Source organism: Cydia amplana, chromosome 13, assembly GCF_948474715.1.
Source record: "Cydia amplana chromosome 13, ilCydAmpl1.1, whole genome shotgun sequence".
Classification (NCBI taxonomy): domain Eukaryota; kingdom Metazoa; phylum Arthropoda; class Insecta; order Lepidoptera; family Tortricidae; genus Cydia; species Cydia amplana.
The window spans coordinates 14,487,979-14,512,258 of record NC_086081.1 but is presented as its reverse complement, the minus strand read 5'-3'; the positions used below and the strand labels follow the sequence as shown (position 1 = coordinate 14,512,258).

The window sequence follows — 24,280 nt, the reverse complement described above, 5'->3', positions numbered from 1 at the left end:
TCACATTTTTTATGTTATACGTTTACCTATTTCATATTTAAATTTATAAACTAAGTAAGATTTCGATCAATATGTAAGATATAGGTTATATTAAATAAGTCAAACACATTTTTAAAACTCACAAATTTAATAATAATAATAAATATTCTTTATTGTGCACCATACAGTTAAAAATACACAGAAAATTAAACAGGCGGTCTTATCGCTAAGAAGCGATCTAATACTACCTTACATAAGTGGCCGAACATAAATAAAATTAAAACACTTTGAATAACTCCGTCAAATACGTCTCACAGAGGTTCTTGCTCTTGAATTCCTCAATCAATTTCGGTTCAAAAAGCTTGTTAATTATATTAGCTACTCTGCTGTCATGCGGTGCCAACGCGTGGTCTGACGCTAGATGGAATATCTTGACCGGCTGCTTAGTATATTTCGACAAATTGTAATCATCAGGTAGTTTTTGGCATTTTGGATGTGGTACCGCCTTCATGAGGATGATTTCTGATTCCAATTTGAAGCTCGGTTCATAAGTTCTAGCTGTTAGAATTCTGTTATATGCTGACTCGAGGACTGAGCGTGTGTATTGATTAGAGTAGTGGACTAGGCCTCTAAGCTTCTTCAAGCATAGATCGATCTTTTCCGACCAGGAATCTGCTGTTGCCAAATCTTTTATGAGATCTTCTTCTTCTCTGCCTGCCATGAGCCGGTACATGTGTTGGATGATGGTGTCCTGTAGTTTGGTGTCGGATAAGTTGCCGAGGTAGGCGTTGAGCTGTGATCTTAATGCGTCCGGGCTGCTGTCTAAGCAGTATACTACACCTACGTAACCTGAAAAAATGTATGATGTTAGTATACATCGGCAGTGGTGGTGTGGCTTAACATGATATGAGTTTTCAACATGCTAAAATGTAGGCGAGCACGTTGAGTGACGTCAAATTTATCTCGATCTTATTTATACATCTATAAGAGTAAAAAGAAATTAAGTTATCTTTAATTTGGCCATCCAGACGCTACAGTTATATGTGAAAATGTAAACGTACTGGCAGCAAAACATATGACAGAAACGCAACACAGAAGACACGTCACTGCGTATACGATGCGTAAAGTTCCAATATTCATAGTCGGTCCTTAACACAGTCGATATCGGCTAACAAAGTAAATATTATAGGCTAAAAGTGAATGCGTTAAGTTAAAAGCAGGTAGCAATTTATCTCTTTTATTGTTTTTAATATTAATGTTACGCCTACGCATACATACATTTATAAATAAGAAAATACACCTACATTGCTACTGTCACAAATATCCGCTACTGCATTAGTTCTGAAAACAACTTAAAATAAGATTCTTACCTTCTTTTTCAATTAACGCCGCTAATTCCAAAGCTACGTTCACGCCGAACGAATAACCGAACAGGTAGAACTTCGACTTGAGCTCGAATCGGTTTTTCATAAACTGGGAATATTAAAATAACAATTAAGAACAAAGAAACTTAAATATTTCCAATTTGTTAATCAAAGCAGAATCGCTGCGGGCATTTGAACTACAGTCAACATGAAAGGAAAATATTTGCATGGAAAACTTTTTGGTTTGAAGAAATTTTACTGATTCCACCTTTTTCAATGGAAATCTTTAGAGCATAAATATCTGCATGTTTTTTATATTTTTATACAGAAAGTTTTATTTGATATTAAAATATTATTAGATAAAAAACTTGCCGTCAGGTTTCGACTTAAAGTACACTGGGCAGTAATTCTGTCTGCTTTTTACACGACTGCCCCAAAAAAAGAGTGTATTGTTTTCAGGGTTCATGTTTGTATGTGGGTATGTAAGTTTCTTTATTACACCGTAACAGCTAAGTGCCTGAACCGATTTAGGTGTTTGAGATGTCATTGGAATCCTTACGTCATCCCGAGTAACATAGGCTATGTGACGTCATCACAAAACCAATATGGCGGATTATGCACTGCAAATTGTGCAACCGAAACAAAAATAAAACTTATAAACCTATCGAGTTGGGTATTAAAATAAAGGATTTTGAAAGACGATTCTAAAACTGTACACAAAATATGGTTTAAACTATTCATTTGGTAGGACAATATTTTACAAAATGTAAGTATAACGCAAAGATAAATGAATTGTCTAAATCTATTGAATGGGATATTAGAAGAAAGGATTTTTTAAGGCGATCATACGAATATATATAAGTTATATGTTTAATTGTATCGTTGGAGAGAAAATACTAAATGTTCTACATCGCGCTAATGACATTTCTTTTTGCAGCTATATACGACAACGTCATACGTGGCGCTTACGTTATTTTCAATTGCGAAAGTGTCAAATACGAAAGCAACGGTTTGAACGATTGACTAGGTGAGCATTTCTCAAAAAAATTGTACAATTCGATCACATCTTAGATTTCTATAAAAATTGGTATGCTGGTATGGTAAAGTACATGAAGCTGAACAATTTCCACCATATTTCCCAAAATGTCCAAGAAAGTTTGTATGAAACATCCTTTTTTGTTACCAGATTTCCTTACACATTTGGTAACAAAAAGGAATGTTTCATACAAACTTTCTTGGACATTTTGGGAAATATGGTGGAAATTGTTCAGCTTCATGTACTTTACCAGCATACCCATTTTTATAGAATTAGAAGAATTAATCTAAGATGTGATCGAAATGTACAAATTATTTGAGAAAGGTGCACGCTTTCTGCAGCTTTTCCAAGTTTCTTAATTGCGAAGGCCGAAGGCCGACCTTCGCGTAGGGCCGAAGGCCCAGAGCGTAAGAAAGGTGCACGCTTTCTGTAGCTTCCCCAAGAATCTCAATTGCGAAGGCCGAAGGCCGAGCTTCGCGTAGGGCCGAAGGCCCGGAGCTTAAGAAAGGTGCACGCTTTCTGCAGCTCGAAGTATCTTAATTGCGAAGGCCGAAGGCCGAGCTTCGCGCAGAGCCGAAGGCCCGGAGCGTAAGGAAGGTGCACGCTTTCTGCAGCTTTTCCAAGTTTCTTAATTGCGAAGGCCGAAGGCCGACCTTCGCGTAGGGCCGAAGGCGCAGAGCGTAAGAAAGGTGCGCGCTTTCTGTAGCTTCCCCAAGATTCTTAATTGCAAAGGCCGAAGGCCGAGCTTCGCGTAGGGCCGAAGGCCCGGAACGTAAGATAGGTGCATGCTGCTTTCTGCAGCTTCCCTAAGTATCTTAATTGCGAAGGCCGAAAGCCAACTAATGGGAAATAATTATGTAGTTGCAGAGATATTAAGCCATAGCACTTTTCAATACGTCTGGTTTTTGAGTCCGGCCTATTTAGGTTTTTAAGCACGTTTTATGCTAACATATCAAATATCAACATGATGAAAGCTCCTTGAAGCAACTTAAGTGCCTTAAATCATATAAAAAATGTGAATGGTTTGTATGGTCACTAAAATGTATAAAATAAAATAAATTAATTAAAAATTAAAAAACACGACTGCAGTTTAAAAGCGAACTGAAAAGCTAAAAATAATTTTTAGTTATGTTAGTTACTCAACTTAATGAATGTAAAATATAATATATAAGTGTTCTGTCAGGGTCGTAAACAGCAAACGAAAAAGCTGAGGCTCATTTAGGATTGTGACTCTACCTGTATATTTTATTTCGATGCAGTCGGGGACCTGTGAATGGGAAAAATTCAATATATCAAGGTCCCCGACTGCATCGAAATAAAATATACAGGTACAGTCACGATCCTAAATGAGCCTAAGCTTTTCCGTTTGCTGTTTACGACCCTGACAGAACACTTATATATTATATTTTACATTCATTAAGTTGAGTAACTAACATAACTAAAAATTATTTTTAGCTTTTCAGTTCGCTTTTAAACTGCAGTCGTGTTTTTTAATTTTTAATTAATTTATTGCTACTATGGATCTCACACCTTCGTTTAGAACAACGTTAAGCGATACCCAGGAAACCAGATATCATGAGTTTGAGGCATCATTTGATGTTCAGGTAGGTAACCTACTAGTCGCTTTCCGGTGAACAAAAACATCGTGACGGTTTCCGGGAAAATTTTAACAAGGTAACTCGGTAGATACTTTTGTAAAAACTAGTTAGAACTCGGTGGCGGAGCATAAGCCAGGCTCCCTAACGGATGGCAAAACGTTGGCACAATTAAGACGTTTTGAAATAAGAAGCTCTCTATCAGCTTTAGACTTTTTACTTCACTAGTATTGTTTATCTTTGTTGTTTTCTATTTTGCCTCTCAACACACTTACCTTCATTATATTCAGCGCCATCTGTTGCACATTATCGTTAGTTAGATCTGGGCCCAGTTGCAGAACCTGAACCTGCATCTTCAGTCTTTGGCATATTGGCAGCAGCATCTCGTGGTGGCCTTCGAAGCCAGGTATCATCATCAGATATGTAGCCTTTGGATCTAACTCTTCCTCTTTCTACAATTTTGAATTTGGTTAACGATTTCGTAGTTACGTTACTTAAACTTTCTCGTATTAATAGCAGTGTCTGATTGATTAAATTGATTTACAAGTATTTGTATGTTCATTATATATTTTTCTGTTAATTTACCATTTCATTTGCTAAGACAAAGTTTCCATTCCTCTAGGATTTAGCACGAGTGCGGCGCGACAGCATCTCTCGCGCGAGATAGTCTGCCCGGTTTTAATTTTCTAATTGCATTAATTAGATAGAGACGGTTAGCCTATTTCACCCGCGAGATATTGTCCCGCCGCAATCGTGCTTAACCTACGGGACATAATCAAAATGTTTAGTATAGATTAGATTCGATTATTTATTTCATGAAATAAATTACAGTACAACTTTGCCTAACCCAAAATTATAAGAATTTACATTTAATTATAATTTTTAAATGAAACTGAATATAGACTGTCATTCAGGTTTAATTTTTTTTACTTTAATTTAGGTATTATTCCTATTTCAGCTCACCTCTGCTGCGTTAGCTACTTTAGTGGGCATATTGACCATAGGCTCAGTTGCCATACATTCATCCCCATCAATGAACGTGTAGAAAGCGCCCAAACCACTGTCAAAGTTCGTTCTGTACATGTTCAGGTTGTTGCCTAACGTTTTGATACTGAAATTATATAATTGTTAAATATCAAGCGTAAATAATTGTGATTAAAGACTATCATCAATCACGTTAAGATAAGATTTTTTTAATATATAAGAGACATGAAAGTATGAAGCGTCTTAAAACTAAAACAAATGAAAAATCTGGTTGGGAGTGTGCGACGCAGTAGGGCAGGACGCGCCTCGCGCCTACTTTCCACTGCTGAGTAACGTTCACTCTGTGCAAGTGTGAACGCTGTGCAGTTATCAGAAATCCCCATATATGGCATTCGTCCGTAGCGTGGAAAACGTGGGTTGCAGTGGGGCTTTGCCACGCGTGCTAGTGTGTGCGTTGGGGGCACTCCGGAACAGGCCACGTGTGTATCAGTGACGTCATTCCATGCGTGGCGTGCTTGTCAGTAACAGTACACTGAAAAAATAGTTTCGTTGATTTTACGAAATTTTTACGAAATTTATGGGTTGAATTGGGACCTATGCACAAATATTGTTGAATTTACCAAACATACTTTGGTTGACTTTTTACAAAACTACTTTAGTAAATTGAATTTACAAAACTACTTTATTAAATCGAATTTACAAAACTACTTTAGTAAAGAACTTTTTACAAAACTAGTTTAGTAATTTAGTACGTTTGACAATATATAATTAGTAAATTTTACGGATTTTGTATTGTACTTTTAACAAAATTGATTTCGTAATTCTGCAAAAGTTTTTGTACGCTTCACTAAATTACTGTCGTAGCGTGTACGAATTTACTTTCGTAATAATTAATACATTTCTTTAATATGTATGACGTACATAACTTTGATAGATACCACTAAACGTCTTGCGTGGAATCAATTAATTTGCTTTCGTAATTATTACTAATTTCTTGTGTACGTATGACCACTAAACTTTGATAGATATCACTAAACTTCTTGCGTGGAATCAATTAATTTGCTTTCGTAATTATTACTAATTTCTGTAGTACGTATGACCACTAAACTTTGATAGATATCACTAAACTTCTTTAGTGGAATTAAGTAATACACTTATGTAATAGTTACTAAATTTCTTTATTATTTATGGCGTACTGAACGTTCGTAGATATCACTAAACTTCTTTAGTGGATTCAAGTAATATACTTTTGTAATAATTACTAAGTTTCTTTATTATGTATGGCGTACTGAACTTTCGTAGATATCACTAAACTTCTTTAATGGAATCAAGTAATATGCTTTTGTAATAATTACTAAGTTTCTTTCGTATATATGACTCACTGAAGTTTCGTAGATATCATAAAACTTCTTTAGTGGAATCAAGTAATATACTTTTGTAATAATTACTAAGTTTCTTTCGTATATATGACTCACTGAAGTTTCGTAGATATCACTAAATTAAGGAATGTATAGTTTACGAAACTTACTTAGCTTAATTCTACTAAACAACTCTAGTAAAATATACTACCCAACTTTGTATATTTTACCTGGTCTATGAGTCAATTCTACTAAAGCGCTTTCGTATAGTTACTGCAACTGATTTTGTACGATTTACTAAACTAACTTTGTAATTTTTACTACTTTACTTAGGTGCAATTTACAAAATATCTGTAATAAATTCTACTAAACGGCTTTTGTGGATTTTAATAGTTTACTTGCGTACAAATTACGAAACATGATTTAGTTACATCAACTACTATATTTCGTATATTATGCCAATATTAATTTAGTAAGAAATACTAAATTATATTAGTATACTATACAAATTAAAATGCATTACAGATCCAATAACCGTCCCATTACATGACTCCATGCCATAATATATAAATTATAATATATAGTGGTTTTATGGCATGGGGTCAAGTAATGGGACGGTTATTGGATCTGTAATGCATTTTGATTTGTATAATAATTTAGTATTTCTTACTAAATTAATATTGGCATAAAATAATTAAGATCACAATCGTTTTACAACCAATAATTATGAAGCAATTGCATAAATAGAAACAAAACTTATCATTAAAATTTAAACCTAAAATGGTATCAAAGCGAATAAAAAAGCTACGTAATCCAGTTCACCACAATGTACAATATACCAAAAAAATAACAAAAGCCACTTAGTTAGATTTATAATAGTATACAGAGTAAATTGGCACACAATAACATTATATGTATAACTAGAATCTATGTATCTAGGTCCTAGATGTATAGCAAAGTTATTTAATTTGTAACTCGTGTAACTGTGCATAACTTGGCTTTGAAACAATCGTGTAACCTTAAAATAGGCATTCGGCCTTCGGCTCGTTTCATAAAATTATGCACAGTTGCATATACACAACGACATATGACAAGGTCTATCACATCTGAAATAACAGGGTGAAGGAGAAAATAAACAACAAAATATTGGGGAATTAAAAAAATATTTATTTTATTCTCATGGCATTACAAAAATTTGGGTTATACGCATAGTCATGATAATAATAATTTGGCTTCAATTATTAATCTCTTCTAATTAAGACGAAACACTACATGCAAACATAACGTATTCGAGACGTTGAAATCGGAAACAAAAATATATACTTCAAAAATATGTATAATGTACATAACATAACACTCAAGAACAAAGAATTGGGCTATTCATTACAATAATGGGTTTGTATACAGGGAGACTACAGCGCGTGAGCCTAGTACCTACTGGTACTAGCCCCGTATGCTCGACTGAACCAGGTTACCCATACAAACGTAGTTTGGTTCTCATTTGAAAACGGCAACTTTGTTAACACAATGGGATCTGCTACATCTAGGTCGTAAGTTAGCTTCTGTTGCTTGAAATTTATGCTCGTTCTATTTTTTCTCTGTTATAATTTCTAGCTAGAAGTATATTCCGACCTAGAGCGTTTAAAAAGAGAACCAAACTATGTTTGTATGGGGAACCGGGTTCAGTTGAGCCCATTGCATTTAACGGGGGCCTAACCCACAAGGCATCTCTTTGGTACGTATTCTTTGCGTCTATTATGAAAGACGAGTATACAGGGTGGATTTAAAATTACTGTCTTGGGTGAGACTTGAACTCACGGCCTCTGGATCGATACCCCAGCGCTCTGCCATCTGAGCCACCAAGACCTCATCCATAGCCAGCAAATCTTTCCACCATATTACGGGTCAAGGCGACCCTAGCGACATCTACCTTAAGAGTGTTACACTTCTTAAACGGCTACCTGAGTTCCAAGTTACATTGGAAATTCACCAGTTACGACGTGCTACCCATACTAATTTTCATTTTTAACAAACAGAAACGTAACTTGGAACTCCGGTAGCCGTTTAACGCCCACTTGCACCATTCCACTAACCCGGGGTTAATCGGTTAAACTGTTAACCCACTGTCAAATTGCACTGGTAACCATAGTAACTCCAGATTTAACCGGTTAACCCCGGGTTAGTGAATGGTGCAAGTAGCCCTAAGACACTTCTTAGGGCTACTTGCACCATTCAGTGTTACACTTAACACTCTTAAGGTAGATGTCGCTATGGTCCCCTTGACCCGTAATATGGTGGAAAGATTTGCTGGCTATGGATGAGGTCTTGGTGGCTCAGATAGCAGAGCGCTGGAGTATCGATCCAGAGGCCATGAGTTCAAGTCTCACCCTAGACAGTAATTTTTCCACTTATCAAAAAAAAAGTTTGTCTAAAATTACCTTTTTAATTATTAAGATTGATCTATGTATTGTAGGTACCTATTTGAATTTTCTTTTTTATAATGCAGGGTCCTTTTTTTAAATTTAATTTTACTTGATTTTACTTAGTTTGAGATCATGTACAAATTCTGGATTAAACTTGTCATGCTTAACCCATTCATGGCCACGAACCGCCGAGCGTACACAATACGCCAGGCCACCATACAAATCGTTTTTAGCTAAAACGCATGACTCAGCTTATGGGTCTCGAGCCTGGCGCGAACGGTAAATAAATCGCCGCTCATGAAGCCGGCCAGTTGGACAGCATTATGCAACATTTTTACTAACCACCGATTTTCTGTGCCTATCAAAAAAGAAACTAATTATTGCAGTTTGTAGGAGTGAATATTTTTACTTTCTACAAGCATTTAATGTCTGACCAAGCTAAGTTGGTAGCAAATTTTATAGCCCAGCCTATGCAAGTGTTAATTTAAACGTCATAATTTCATATAAGTATGACATTTAAATTCGGATGGATTCCTTGTTTATTGTCCAAGTGTGTCCGATAAGCTTACACCTGGTCGGTCATTATCTTTGTTTTGGTAAACGCCATTATATTAGTAGCAATAGAGAACTTAAAATGTATTATAGTACTTACTTTCTAATCTGCCGTAGAAACCACGATGTTTGAAAAAAACTTGTAAATATTTGTCACAAACTATTTGTTATACAATACATATTAGTTAGTTAAATTAACTTTAACATCATTGTTAGTAGGTAATTGCCTAAGATACAATACAACGATCACCAAATATTATGACATAAAAGTACAGTGGGAAAAAATCCTCGTTGCCTTACCCCTCATACAAAACAAAATATTATTATACTACGGCTTGGTTCCTACAAATTGTTGCTTACCATCATCCAAACAGTAATCAGTTGTAAAATGGTACGATATCAAATAGCTTCAACATGAAATTAGCTTTAAAACCAGCCATCAAAGTTTATTTTAGCCTGCTACGGAAACATTAGCAGTTTTTACAAGTAGCGCCAGGCCACGGTGACCCATACCTTGAGCCCTGTCAATAACTTCTGAAATATATATATTTTTTGTATTTTTTCAATATAGATTTTTCTGTTTGCTTGCATCGCATTATGTATCTAGAATTTCAGTATATTTACTATATTGCACTGATAGTAAACCAAACTTGAATATTCGAGACCCTGTTTTCATTAAAAAAAACGTGTTTATAATTTTTATCCTAATATGCCTTATAGAAATGATTGTTAGCTTATATGTTACTTACGTTACTACATCAAATTACGTTTCGTTTAAGTTTTAATCAGAATTTATTCAGGACTCACATGTGAGTCACTGGCCCTGCGGAACTGTTTGAGCATGACCCATACGCTGAGTCGCTGGCCCTGAATGGGTTAACTGTGCGTGAAAATGGAATCTGAAGAAGATGAAGACAGCCTAAGTTTAGGACTCCAGTATCTAGAAGAATGGGGTTTATCCAAAAGCACCATCAATAATTTTGCGGGTAAGTTTTGCATCATTATCCCGTATTTACCTAATTATTTATTAAGAGTGATCAATGTATTGTAGGTACCTATTCGAATTCTCGTTTTTATAATGCAGGGTCCTTTTTTGAGTTTTAATTTTACTTGATTTTACTTAGTTTGAGAAGGTACAAATTCTGGATTAAACTTGTTATGCCCGAGATGCGAGTATACGACGAATGATATTTATAGTAAAAATAATTATGTGTTTCATTCGTTTTATGTTAGAGGGGTTTGGACGTTTAACTCACCACGCTCGTCCAGTGCGTGTTGGTGAGTAGACAGTAAGCCTGCTAACTCGGCTCGTGGGCGCCACCGTTGACATACCTACTAGATGTTCATCCGCTGCCACCCTAAACTGATACCCTGTCATAGCACCAATTAGTAGACCAAACTAGGCCGCACTAATATAAAATGCGCCCTGATTACCATAGAATACACTTAAAAGTGCACGACAGTTTAACGTCATATCGAGGACGTTACCCGGGATACGTGGAAATGGAGGAGGAGGGAGGCCTGTGCCCAGCAGTGGAACACTCTAGGCTCATATAAATAAAATTATGTGTCTTTTGAGGTTTACAAAACAAGAAATTTAATTCTACGAAACTCAACTTAAGGAAGTCCTACCATATTTATCTAAGTAACTAAAATGGCTTCGCTTATTTTATCTTTCAGATAATGACATAACTTTCAAACTTATGACGTTTCTGCTTAAGTACAAAATTTATATAGTGAAGTGTAAATAAATAAGAATCCTGAGCGTAGTGAGTGTTTATATTAAAGTCTCCTTCATCTTCTTCAGATGCCATTTTCATGCACAGTTAAGCATGACAAGTTTAATCCAGAATTTGTACATGATTCTCAAACTAAGTAAAATCAAGTAAAATTAAAACTCAAAAAAGGACCCTGCATTATAAAAAAGAAAATTCAAATAGGTACCTACAATACATAGATCACTCTTAATAAATAAAAAGGTCATTTTAGACAAACTTTTTTTGATAAGTGGAAAAATTATTGTCTTGGGTGAGACTTGAACTCACGGCCTCTGGATCGATACTCCAGCGCTCTGCCATCTGAGACACCAAGACCTCATCCATAGCCAGCAAATCTTTCCACCATATTACGGGTCAAGGGGACCCTAGCGACATCTACCTTAAGAGTGTTACACTTCTTAAACGGCTACCCGAGCTCCAAGTTATATTGGAAATTCACCAGTTACGACGTGCTACCCATACTAATTTTCATTTTTAACAAGCAGAAACGTAACTTGGAACTCCGGTAGCCGTTTAACGCCCACTTGCATCATTCCACTAACCCGGGGTTAATCGGTTAAACTGTTAGTTAACCCACTGTCAAATTGCACTGGTAACCATAGTAACTCCAGATTTAACCGGTTAACCCCGGGTTAGTGTATGGTGCAAGTAGCCCTAAGATGTCGCTAGGTTACCCTTGACCCGTAATATGGTGGAAAGATTTGCTGGCTATGGATGAGGTCTTAGTGGCTCAGATGACAAAGCGCTGGAGTATCGATCCCGAGGCCGTGAGTTCAAGCCTCACCCAAGACAGTAATTTTCCCACTTTTAAATTTATTCTAAGCTTAAAAATCTCCAAATATTAAACAATGTTCAGACTGTGACATCATGTATCTAAATATATTTGATTCTGCAGTAAGAGTCTCCATTAGAGATAATATGACAAAAAGTTGGTGCGTAAATAAGATCTTGTGGCATAATTAGTCTATATAAACCAGTTTCTCTTTGATGCAGCTGGTGTGCTTGCAAGTGATAATTGAATCCTATACAATCAATTTGTTCTGTTAGAAAATAGATGTTATTACTTGATGACGAAACACAAATAAATTTTATCTTAAAAAAATTGTAGCATGTCCGATTAGAAATTATTAGAATTATTCCTGGTACGTATTTTATACCGTTATAATAAACCCAATTAAGAGCATTTGATAAATTTACATCGTCAGAAATAATAACATCTTTAAGATAATCATGAATATTATTCAGTGGTTCAGATATCCTAGTACCCAACTCTATTCTTGTTTCACATCCTTTTCCAGTGTAAAGTCTGTGAGCAAGAGTCAATTGTTCTTTTATTAATAAAGTCAATGGCAAGTTTTTCCTAGACGTTATAAGAGATGCCGTTCTTTTCAATTGTTTGTGTTTGGCTTCGAATCGCATACACCATATTAGTCTCAAAGGTCCTACTTGCTTTATAACATGCGGATAATGCACCATAAAATGGTGCTTCGGTTTTAAGGTGTCGTGAAACAGTTTGACATAACTTTCGTGATGTTCGCTTATTAAGGCTTCTAAATACAACAGTGTGCTATTATCGATATCCCTACAAAGTAAAATATCAATAATTTCTAGCAGTGTAATAAAAAACTGCCATATTTCGTCATCTTCAGGTATTAAGTCTCCCACCAATAAAGGAAATATGTGTACAAATAACATCATTTCAGATGCAGACATGTTAAATTTGCTTTTCATTAAATGTTCATGTTTTATTATTCCACATCTATCATTTAGCTCACCAGATCCGTAGTCAAATAATTGTAACCTATTATTCAAGTTATTTAAAGTGAACAATGTGATGCTTTCTGTAAAATACACAATAATATGAGTCAGATCATAATGGCAAACACCTTCAAATATATCATGCATAATGTCAACACAAAAATTATAAACAACATGAAAAGTGCTAATATCATTAAATACACATCGTTCACTTATTCCTGTCATTGTTACATTGTTAATTTCGACATCAGTGTTATAATTGTGTCGATTGCGCATTAAACCGTCATCTTGCTTGCACTGTTTTCCCATTATATTTTTATGAGCCTTACATATTCTACAATAATAGTTACTAGAAAATGATTTAGCAAATCCAAGAACGGTGTTTAGTCCCAAATTGTCACCAATGATCATCCCTAGTATAAAATATACTTTAAAAACACCTTCACTGATTTCTAAATCTATGCCATTTTGTTCTAAACTCTTTAACTCCTTTATAAGTTCGTAATAAATTGAAGCATTTCCATGACTTTTGCTAGATGATTTATGCAACATTGCAACAAATATATTTTCTAATAGTGAAGCATGATCCGCTGACAACGTTGGAAATGTGTAATAGGTAGCAGCGATAGAATGGACTCCAGCATGACTACCCAGGGGGTTATTACATTCGAAATCATCAAAATACAGAAAATATGGAATGTATAAGCTATTTTCATCCATTTTTCCGACCAATTTTTGCTTCCACATATTACCTTGTGTAAAATTTGATATAGATTGAACATCAGGAATACTAGTGCTGCATTTTAGAAAGTTGGGTAGTTCAAATATTTGTTTTAAAACTGCTCTTAAAGGTACTATCGCTCCAGTTTCCGACATAGGTCTTAGCATTACCGTAGAATTTCCTGTATTTACAGTAACATTTTCATTAATTGTAAATTTTTTTGGGGGTGTGTAAATATTACGGTCAGAAAAATATTTAATTACTTGACTTTCAGTATCCAAACCGTCGAAAGAATGGGAAATTGCTTCAACTATGTTTTTATTCGGTGTATCGTCATTAGGTGAGAGTTCAGACAACATAGTTCCAATAACACCAGTTACTAGTTCTGAAACATCGTCAATTATTTTCATAGCGCATTTACGATTTAAATAAGGATTGCTATACAACGATAATGCAAATGCTGCAGTAGACTTCCGTACATTTTCATTTTTCTTACTGAAACTTTCAGATGTGGGTTGCAGATTACTACAGCATGCATTAACATTACATGTATCCTGAGTATTATCTGTTATGTCTAAATTATTGTAATTTTCGATCATGTTATCAGTGTTAAAATTAAGCGACGGGGCTAATTCTGAATATATATTCCGGTCCGAGACATTATGATTAACTATATGACGACGAAAGGAACGCAAACTTTGAAATGCTCTGAAACAATTCGATTGTGCACATCGATAAATCGAGTTATGACCGAGATTGTGACTAGTTTTGTAATGATGAATAAGATCTTGATGGTTTGCTGTTTCGATCGAACACATGAAGCAAATAAACATTGTTACTAACTATTATCCCTATAGTCAAAACACAAAAATTCTTAAGTCCTTGAAAGATGCTCAATTAATTAGTCAGTCAGATCTGATATAAAGCAATAGACAGAGGAAATTTTCTTGTCCTTTTTGTTGTGCAAGTTATAAAAATATTTTTGGATAAATGACCATACACTTAAACATTCTAGCGGGTATTGAACGTTGGTTACGTGAATTACTTTGAAACACACGTCGACAGCTTTTAGCAGTTGATCTACCTTGTAGAGAACTGACTCAACCGCTACGTAAAAATCCTTTAAGTCCTTGCTCGTTGGTCCGACGGCAATCACCAGCGGTTGGAAGGTGGTTCCTCTGGATAGATGCATTTTCTGGTATTGCTCCAGTTTATTTTTGATTTCACTCTGGTTCTGTAACAAACACAAATACTCGTATTATACGGGGTGTTTGGTGCACCGTTTGCTAAAATAGCGGATAGGTGTGGTCGACATTTGCTACCACCTCAGGCCCGCAAGAAAGTTCTTGGGCCAAGCTTTTTTTTTAAGTTTCATTTAATAATTAATTTAAAAAAACTGTAAATGGTAGCACCGACGGTAATGTAGCAAGCGTTAGGGACACCTTTGCACCAGGAGTAACACGGTGCGGGTTATTCGACTATACTTGGTCAACCAGATCTTGACAGTAGAAAAAGGCGGCAAATTTGAAAAATGTAGGCGCGAAGGGATATCGACCCATAGAAAATTTGAATTTCGCGCCTTTTTTTACTGACAAGATTTGTTTGACCAGCTATAATTAAGCAATAATAAAGACTTGTTATGTATTGAACCCATAACCCATACAGTAAAATATAATGTTTTCCAATAAGGGCGGGTCGATTTTAAAATGCAAAAAAACAGGCTATGTGCAAGATATTAATTACTTCTTAGTTTTATTTGAAAGGCCCATAAGTGCAGTTTTTTGTAAAATATGACATCGTTCAAATGTCCCCCTTGATTTCTTCTGGCAGCCCATATCCTAAAAGGCCAATTTTCAATTACTCTGCCGCACAGAACTGGCTGAATTTGAGCAATGGCTTGGGTTATACTGATTTTAAGGATATCCTTGCATTTGATCCCCCTTGATTTTTTTTGAGGTTTTCTGAAGTCGCATATCTACTCAAACAAGCCGCAATCCACGTATGCCCTTAAAATCAATATAACCCAAGCCATCGCTGAAATTCAGTCTGATCTGTGCGGAAGAGTTATTGAATATTGGACTTTTAAGTTATGGGCTACCAGGAGAAGCCGAGGCGGGGCGGATATTTGAACGATGTCATATTTCACAAAAAATGGCACGTATCATTCAAATAAAACTTAAAAGTAATTAATATTTTACACATATCATGTTTTATTACATTTGAAAATCGAAATGCCCTTATTGGAAAACACTATATGAAGTTCCTTACTTCGGTACCTATATACTTTTTTTCCTCTATTGTATAAGCACATATCTCGTTAATTTTCTCTTTATGGACTACAAACTTTAAAAAATTCAAACAAAATTCAAATTTCGAATAATAAAGTAGGTACTCTGTCTATCTCAAAAGCTTAAGCTTCGTACATACCAAATTTCATCAAAAACAGTTCAGTAGTTCAAACGTGAAAAAATAACAGATACAAACGGACAGAGCTACTTTCGCATTTTGCCATGCCCACAGAATTATGCTCAGGCCCCGGATTAATATATCCTAGTATACTGGATAACTTGACTTAATACATGTACTCACCGTAACGTGTAAAATAAATGAATTCTGCGACTCCACAATGCTGGGTTTGTAAAATCTTTTTTTTCCATTTTCTTTGATTGGCACTTTAACGGTAGGCGACATCTTGCAAGACATTAATTTGAAGAAAATGTAGTTCGTGGCATCTAAAAAAAGCAAAGTATAATCATTGGCATTCATTTACATTTATGTTTTGGATGGGATCAACGATTAACCAAACCGTCATCATCATCATCATCATCATGATGATGATCACATTAAAGGCTTCGTCAGACTGCCGCGTTTTGTTAGCGGGGCGCAAGCGGAGCGCGATGAGAGCAGCGCGCGTCGCGCCGCGCTTACAACTCGCGCGCATTGCTCTCTAAGGGGCAGTTATTAGCCGGAGAGCTAGTCACGGAAATAGGTATGCAATTTATAGAGCAACGGAATCCCTCTAGTTAGTGTGCCATACTATCATTATTAATTAATTCGGGCGCCTGGCAGCTGTTCAGCGGTGGGTGCGGGAGTGAATGGACAACAAAGAGGTTGTAAAATCAATTGAAGGTGTGCAATTTATAGAGCTCTGAATTTGGTGTGATATAATAGCTAATTATGTATTTAATTCAAATATAACAATGCCAGGCGTTTTCTTTGGGGGAAAAGTAGTGCCAGGTGATGAAAATACACAATCACTTGTGCGCCTGCAGGAAGATCACGAGCAAATTGCACCTGACTCACAATAGCTTTAAGCATAGTGTCGTATATGTCTTCTACTTTTTGTACTCTGTCACAGAATAAATAACAGTACTACTCTGTTCAATTACGCCTAGGTAAGTGTTAGGAAATGCGCAAATGTAATACTGATATCTAGGCACATCAGTAAGATCAAGTCAAAGTACAAAATATTGCATACCGATTCCGCCCCGCCAAGTCAAGAAATAGCCCAACTTAGAGACACAGCATACATAACCTACCTTCCTGAAGATTTTCATCCAGTAAATTTATGTCCGGTGATTTAAGATTTTTCAGTATTGGTCTTGCTTTTTCCATAAATAATGGCCATTTTTTAAACAAATTAAGTTCGCAATGCGGATGCATAGCGTCAAAATCTGCTTCAATCTGAAAGTCACATTACGCATGTAAAGTCAAATAGAGTCGGTGATCATCTGTTTTATAGATATTATTATAGTCACTAGGGTTTGTTTATAAATAGGAGGTAATATATACTTAAAAAATAACTGAAATGGTCATATTCTGAATACCGATGAATCCAAGTATACTTAATACAAAAAGCATACCAATTTATATCCTAGACTCGCCTTAAGGCTAGGCCATTCTGTAAGAATATCCTGTATTGTATTTTTTTCTTCAGCGATAAATGCCGCTCTGTATTTTCTGGTCTGGTTCCATTTATCCAAAATGTCTACCCATGGTTCTTTGTTAAATTTCAACCACAACTTATGTTCTTCGGCCTCTTCTGGTGAAATATCAGTACTGGACCCTGATTATAAACAAATATTATACATTACCCACATGACCAACAAATAGTACAATACACAACAAATAAGGTGATAGAAGAATGTAATTTTATTCATGTACAGTCGACGTCAAAGATATTTACTTCCTCCTTAATCCTTTGTAATAAGGTGCAAATGTATAAACATATCTTTAACGTCGACTCGTACACCCATGACATCGAACCTCTATGAATACACACATCACGCCTACCTGGAATGGTATCTTCGTTATTATCGGAACTGGTGCCACTGGTGGGTGGTCGTGTTACTACTCCACTTTTCCTTAATACTCTTAGCTGATTACGGTAGCGAGTAGGTAGTTTCGCTTGTGCGGGAATATAAGTTTTTTCTCCAACTTTCCGACTGGGGATGTAATATGTCTCCTGTAATTTAAACCGTTTACGTTACGTCGATTGTTACAATGTCTAAATTAAAGAAGTACCTATATAAATCAGTATGCTGTCAAAGCTATGCAGAATTTAAAATGGGGTTACCTAAATATATTGATAAAAAATATTTTGTATCAGTAGTTTCACTGATAAGAGATTCACTTTTTAGAAATAAGACCGCCTGTTGTTACCTAGGTAGTTTTTGGTGCAACAAATAATTCATGCTCTGCAGGTATGTGGTGCTGTGTTCCTGGTGGTGAGTAAGGTCGCCAGAGGTCCAGAGGATGCGTTGTGTTGAGAGTGAGGGACATGTATTTGTCTCTAGCTCTCGACTCAAAGAATCCTCAAATCAATAAAAGTAGGCAGAGCGCTCGTGATTCTTCTGGAGTCGCAAGAGTCTAAAGGCTACGGTTTCTGCTAACCATAAGGCAGGCCGTATGCTTTTCTTTGCCACCGTCGTACTAAAAAAAATATTACAACTACGACTACAACTAGGTACTACTACTACTCCTAATACGACAACGACGACTTCTACTACTACTATTTGAATTTTTCCCATTCAAACGTGAACCACCCTAGTATACCTACAGCATCAAATCCTCCATAGCCGGTTGATTATGGTCGACCGGACGTGATTAAGCGCCCGCTCCATTCCCAGGTTGTGTCACAAAATGTGTCCCATGGTGTAACCAGCTCTTCTCCGGCTCCGCTCCTGGCTGGTTATGTTATTAGCCGGAGAGCTAGCCACGGAAAAAGGTATGCAATTTATAGAGCAACGAAATCCCTCTAGATAGTATGCCATACTATCATTATTAATGAATCCGGGCGCCTGGCAGCTGTTTAGCGGTGAGTGCGGGAGTGGATGGGCAACAAAGGGGTTGTAAAATCAATTGAAGGTGTGCAATTTATAGAGCTCTGTGTGATATAATAGCCAATTATGTATTTAATTCAAATATAACAATTCCAGGCGTTTTATTTGGGAGAAAAGTAGTGCCAGGTGATGAAAGTACACAATCACTTAAGCGCCTGCTGAAGACCACGAGCAAATTGCACCTGACTCACAATTGCTTTACGCATAGTGTCGTATATGTCTTCTACTAATGTCGCCATTGTTAAATTTGAATTAAATACATACATTAGCTATTATATCACACCAAACACAGAGCTCTATAAATTGCACACCTTCAATTGATTTTACAACCCCTTTGTTGCCCATCCACTCCCGCACTCACCGCTAAACAGCTGCCAGGCGCCCGGATTCATTAATAATGATAGTATGGCATACTAACTAGAGGGATTTCGTTCCTCTATAAATCGCATACCTATTTCCGTGGCTAGCTCTTAGACCATATCTACATTATGTGACGTTCTGCGAGTAAAAGCACCTTATGGCGGTTGGCGCTTAATACTTTGCGAAACATCGCATTGCTATTGGAGCGTCGTTAGTAGAGATGGGCCGAATATTCGGTAATTATTCGGTATTCGGCATATTCGGTATATTTTTCAATGTTCGTATTCGGCCGAATAGTTCGGTTCGCTCTGTCGAATATTTACCGAATAAACAAACTTTTTTTTAAGGGCGTCCGCTAGCTGGCTCGTGCACTTTACGATCAAAGGAGGGCCTACCACGAAGACGTTTCAGTTTCTTTTCATAAAATTTGCCGGTCGGTCGGAAGGGGAAGGATCAAAAACACGTGACGAGTGCAGATCGCGAATCTGTATGAACTTGGTTTCAGCTGTTTAGGCAGTTTTAGCCCAACCGAATATTCGGCCGAATATTCGTATTCGGCAAAGTCCATATTCGGCCCATCTCTAGTCGTTAGCAATAGCGTAAGCGCCAACCGCCATAAGGTACCTTTACCCGCGGAACGTCACATATACCGATACATGTCCGTGCAGTATAAAAATGTACTAAAGTTGTCTTATGTGCCTACGTACTATCTACTTTGCTACGTACTACTAATAATAATCTACTGTACTTCTACCAACAAAAAAAAGTAAAAACCTTGCATTCCGAGGGAAACAGCATTACTATTTGATCGGACAATACATCAAAGTCTTGACTGGTCATTTTATTGTAACGTTTGATGTAATATTCTACTACGGTTCGAACTATTTGGTTTCTTAATGCATTATCTAGGGGCTTGTTTGCAGATGCAGATGCAAGACACAGTTCACCACAATTAGTCGTTGTTAGGATTTGTTTCAAATCAATTTGTACCTAATATTGAAATAAAAAACAAAATTAAAAAGGAAGAAGAGATAAGCATATAGTAGACTTAAATTAAAAAGCATAAAAACTTACAGGAGATTTCTCTACGCAACGGTCGCTCACTCCAGAGGTACTTGAACTTGATGACAAGCTTGACACCATCAAATCACCATTAATTGAAGCTGTATCTTCAGATGCAGTGTCCTGCAAAAATAAATGGTCAAGCACGAGTTAGACCTAATAATATACCTACAGCGCCAGGTACTACATTCAACTTTAATTAAATTGATGCGTAATGCAATATGCAATTGATTAATTGCGGAATTAATAGTTAATGGAAATTATTAATTGTTAATTAGAATTACACATTACGGCCAACACTGGTACTTAGAGCGGGTAGCCGGGTAATATATTAATATTTTAGACGGCTGAGATTAACCGGTATTATATCGTTCCTCGAGAACGAAAACATTTCGTTCTCTCAACTAACCGGTTAGAAGAGAGAACAAAATTTTAAAGTTCGCGTTCCATCAATTAACCGGTTTATTAATGAACGAAATAATATAACGGTTTATGAACGATATTAACCGGTATATCAATACCGGTTCCGAACCCTGGTCAAAAAGTTCACTTTTTGTGCAAGCTTTTGTTGCAGACTGTCTTTTTTTGCTCAATCATGAACTTACTGAGAGAATATCTTGTGTAACTGAGAAGTTCCTGTGGCCACCTTCCATCTCCATCACCAGACCGGCTTTATGGTACCTACCATCACATATTTGCATCCGACTTACATTTTGAGAAGCTGACCACTTGCAAGATTTGACCCGCACATATAATAAACGAATTAACAAGGCAAATTAATAATATGAAATTAAAAATTTAAATCACCCTCAACACAAGTAGCTGTTTATCATGAGACCCTCATTTAAGTAGTGAGTGGTGTGTAGAAAATGATACTAAAACTAATAGAAACCAAAATTTGAAATTCTTAGCTTCAATACTGACTAAAATCCTGTCACTAAGTTTCAATGAACGCTGAATATCTTGGAGATGACTGGTCTTATTTCCACTAAACATAGCTGACAACCGTCTCCGGTAGATACATTCAATTTAAAAAAAGCGGCCAAGTGCGAGTCGGACTCGCCCATGAAGGGTTCCGTATTTAGGCGATTTATGACGTATAAAAAAAAAACTACTTACTAGATCTCGTTCAAACCAATTTTCGGTGGAATTTTACATGGTAATGTACATCATATATTTTTTTTAGTTTTATCATTCTCTTATTTTAGAAGTTACAGGGGGGGGGGGGACACACATTTTACCACTTTGGGAGTGTCTCTCGCGCAAACTATTCAGTTTAGAAAAAAATGATATTAGAAACCTCAATATCATTTTTGAAGACCTATCCATAGATACCCCACACGTATGGGTTTGATGAAAAAAAAAATTTTGAGTTTCAGTTCGAAGTATGGGGAACCCCAAAAATTTATTGTTTTTTTTCTATTTTTGTGTGAAAATCTTAATGCGGTTCACAGAATACATCTACTTACCAAGTTTCAACAGTATAGTTCTTATAGTTTCGGAGAAAAGTGGCTGTGACATACGGACGGACAGACGGACAGACGGACAGACGGACAGACAGACAGACATGACGAATCTATAAGGGTTCCGTTTTTTGCCATTTGGCTACGGAACCCTAAAAATCAGACTCAAATCTGTTCACGCGCTTGGGTGCTATGATGCCACAGACAGATACACAAAAATACATGACTGTCAAACTTATAAAACTTATAAGATCAAAAATCAGAGCAAGGGTGAGCATCCACCAGAGATATGCGAACCTGTGTTTCCATTCATACAAGTGACACAGCGTGCAAGGTGTCAGATGTATGAAAACACAGCTTCTCACATGGTGTCTTATGTGTAACTATGCGGCCTGACATACATACAGTACAGTCGTTAGAAATACATGCACGGACAAAGTGCCCAAAAATATGTCAACACGCCTTAATAAAGTAGTTGCATAAGGTTGCTCAGATATTTTTGAACCTTTGGGATCGTACTTATACATATAGAAACTGATAATACAAGTACTTATATTTCATTGACTTGGCAACAGGGAACCCTCAGTGCGCTAGTCGGACTCATCCTTAGCAGGTTTTTTTATAACACACAGGCCTCTTTATAGAATGCCCCTATGCAAATAATTTCAACACGACAAAATAACAATCGAGTAGGTTTACTTTACTTACATGGATTATTTGATATTTGGGATCAGCTCTCTCAGCTCGGGGTCCTGAATTTTTTCCATAAGTTTAAAACTTATGCCATTATCTGAAAGATAAAACAAGCGAAGTCAATTAGTTACTTACTTAGATAAATATTATTATGGTAGGACTTCCTTAAGTTGAGTGTAGAATTAAATTTCTTGTTTTTTAAACGCCAAAAGACACACATAATTGAGGAGCTAAGCATACTTATTAAAAACGTGATTTGTCAGTAATCTCAAACTAAGATAAATGAAAAACTATTATTTCGTATTACATTGATATAATTGAAACTTTGCGCTGTTAGTTAAAAAGAATATTGTAGACTAAGGGCGCGTGCACCGCGCGTGCACCGTGTACACGCGCCCTAATACTATTTTAAAATTATTCGGAATAAGTACCCATACAAATTAACTTAGATTTAAGAGATTTAAAAATTAACAAATCGTGTTTTGCTTGGACGAGTTGAACGTAACATTTTATGCACGAACGTTATAAGGACAAATGCCGATGCAACGGAGCCACGCCGTTTTATCGACTAAATAACTAGGGTCAGACTGTACGAAAGGGGGGGCTGGGACTTAGAATTTTTTTTGACAAAGTGGTATCATTATGACACTATTTTTAAATGATTGTAATGTGTAGATCACGTCAAAATAAGCATCTTTTATTGGAAAAACTTTTCTCTAAAATAAAAAATGGCCGAGTTAGACGCGACCAAAGATTGATGTTTTTAAAGGGAGCTGGGACTTGTAAAATTGTATTATTATAAAAACGTCGGTTCTGGCGCTTCGCCGGCCGCTGCCGCGGCACGCTCGCTTCGCTCGCTCGGCTCGCGCGCTGTATGGTCGCAGTTCTACCTAACACTCCTCCTCGCTTCGCTCGTCGTCGTACCTACTCCGACCTGCCTTAAAAGCCTGGCCTGCCTTAAGCTCTATCTCCGCCATTTTCAGTTTTAGTAAAAAGTTTTCCAAGTAAAAGTTGCTTATTTCGATGTGTTCTATACATTAAAATCATTTAAAATATATGTCATAATGACACCACTCTCAATGAAAATTTTCTAAGTCCCAGCTCCCTTTAAAAATATCAATTTTTGGAGGTGTCTAACTCGGCCATTTTTTATTTTAGAGAAAAGTTTTTCCAATAAAAGATGCTTATTTTGACGTGATATACACATTACAATCATTTAAAAATAGTGTCATAATGACACCACTTTGTCAAAAAAAAATCTAAGTCCCAGCCCCCCCTTTGCTACAGTCCAACCATTTTATATAGGTGCTATTTATAATGCTCTATAGTCTATAGACTGATAACAGTGATAACATTAACTCAATTTTATTGTTTTTGTGACAAATCACGTTTTGAATACCTCTCCTCAATTGTTTTTACTATAAATATGATTCTTCGTATACTCGCATCTCGGGCATGACAAGTTTAATCCAGAATTTGTACATTCTCAAACTAAGTAAAATCAAGTAAAATTAAAACTCAAAAAAGGACCCTGCATTATAAAAACGAGAATTCGAATAGGTACCTACAATACATTGATCACTCTTAATAAATAATTAGGTAAATACGGGATAATGATGCAAAACTTACCCGCAAAATTATTGATGGTGCTTTTGGATAAACCCCATTCTTCTAGATACTGGAGTCCTAAACTTAAGCTGTCTTCATCTTCCCAGCCTGATGCCATTTGCAGGCACAGTATTACACGGAGTAATTTAAGTATATTTTATTTAAACGCACAGAGGCCACAGACAAAATTATCGCGCTCGCTTT

General features: G+C 36.3%; 2 protein-coding genes across 2 annotated transcripts in view; both read right to left on the bottom strand.

Moving 5' to 3' along the window:
- Positions 1–221: 221 nt before the first annotated feature.
- LOC134653598 (fatty acid synthase-like) overlaps positions 222–24,280 on the bottom strand; it is a 119,127-nt gene continuing 95,068 nt past the window's right edge. The window contains exons 37-40 of the mRNA XM_063508996.1: positions 4,938–5,085; positions 4,250–4,426; positions 1,350–1,452; positions 222–828 (exon numbers count right to left, since the gene is read on the bottom strand). Coding sequence (XP_063365066.1) covers positions 257–828; positions 1,350–1,452; positions 4,250–4,426; positions 4,938–5,085 — 1,000 coding nt within the window. The 3' untranslated portion in view covers positions 222–256. The remainder of the gene's footprint in view (positions 829–1,349; positions 1,453–4,249; positions 4,427–4,937; positions 5,086–24,280) is intronic.
- On the bottom strand, positions 14,234–16,272 carry LOC134653595 (uncharacterized). Its single transcript, XM_063508992.1, has 2 exons — positions 16,138–16,272; positions 14,234–14,782 (listed from the first exon to the last, which is right to left on the bottom strand). Exons 1-2 carry the CDS (start codon positions 16,249–16,251, stop codon positions 14,450–14,452), a joined length of 447 nt encoding a protein of 148 aa, XP_063365062.1. The 5' UTR covers positions 16,252–16,272; the 3' UTR covers positions 14,234–14,449.

Coding starts and splice junctions, on each gene's coding strand:
- LOC134653595 (XM_063508992.1), bottom strand. CDS start 16,251: ATGTCTTGCAAGATGTCGCCTACCGTTAAAGTGCCAATCAAAGAAAAT. Junction 14,783..16,137: donor CATTTATTTTACACGTTACG/GTGAGTACATGT, acceptor TGTTTGTTACAG/AACCAGAGTGAAATCAAAAA.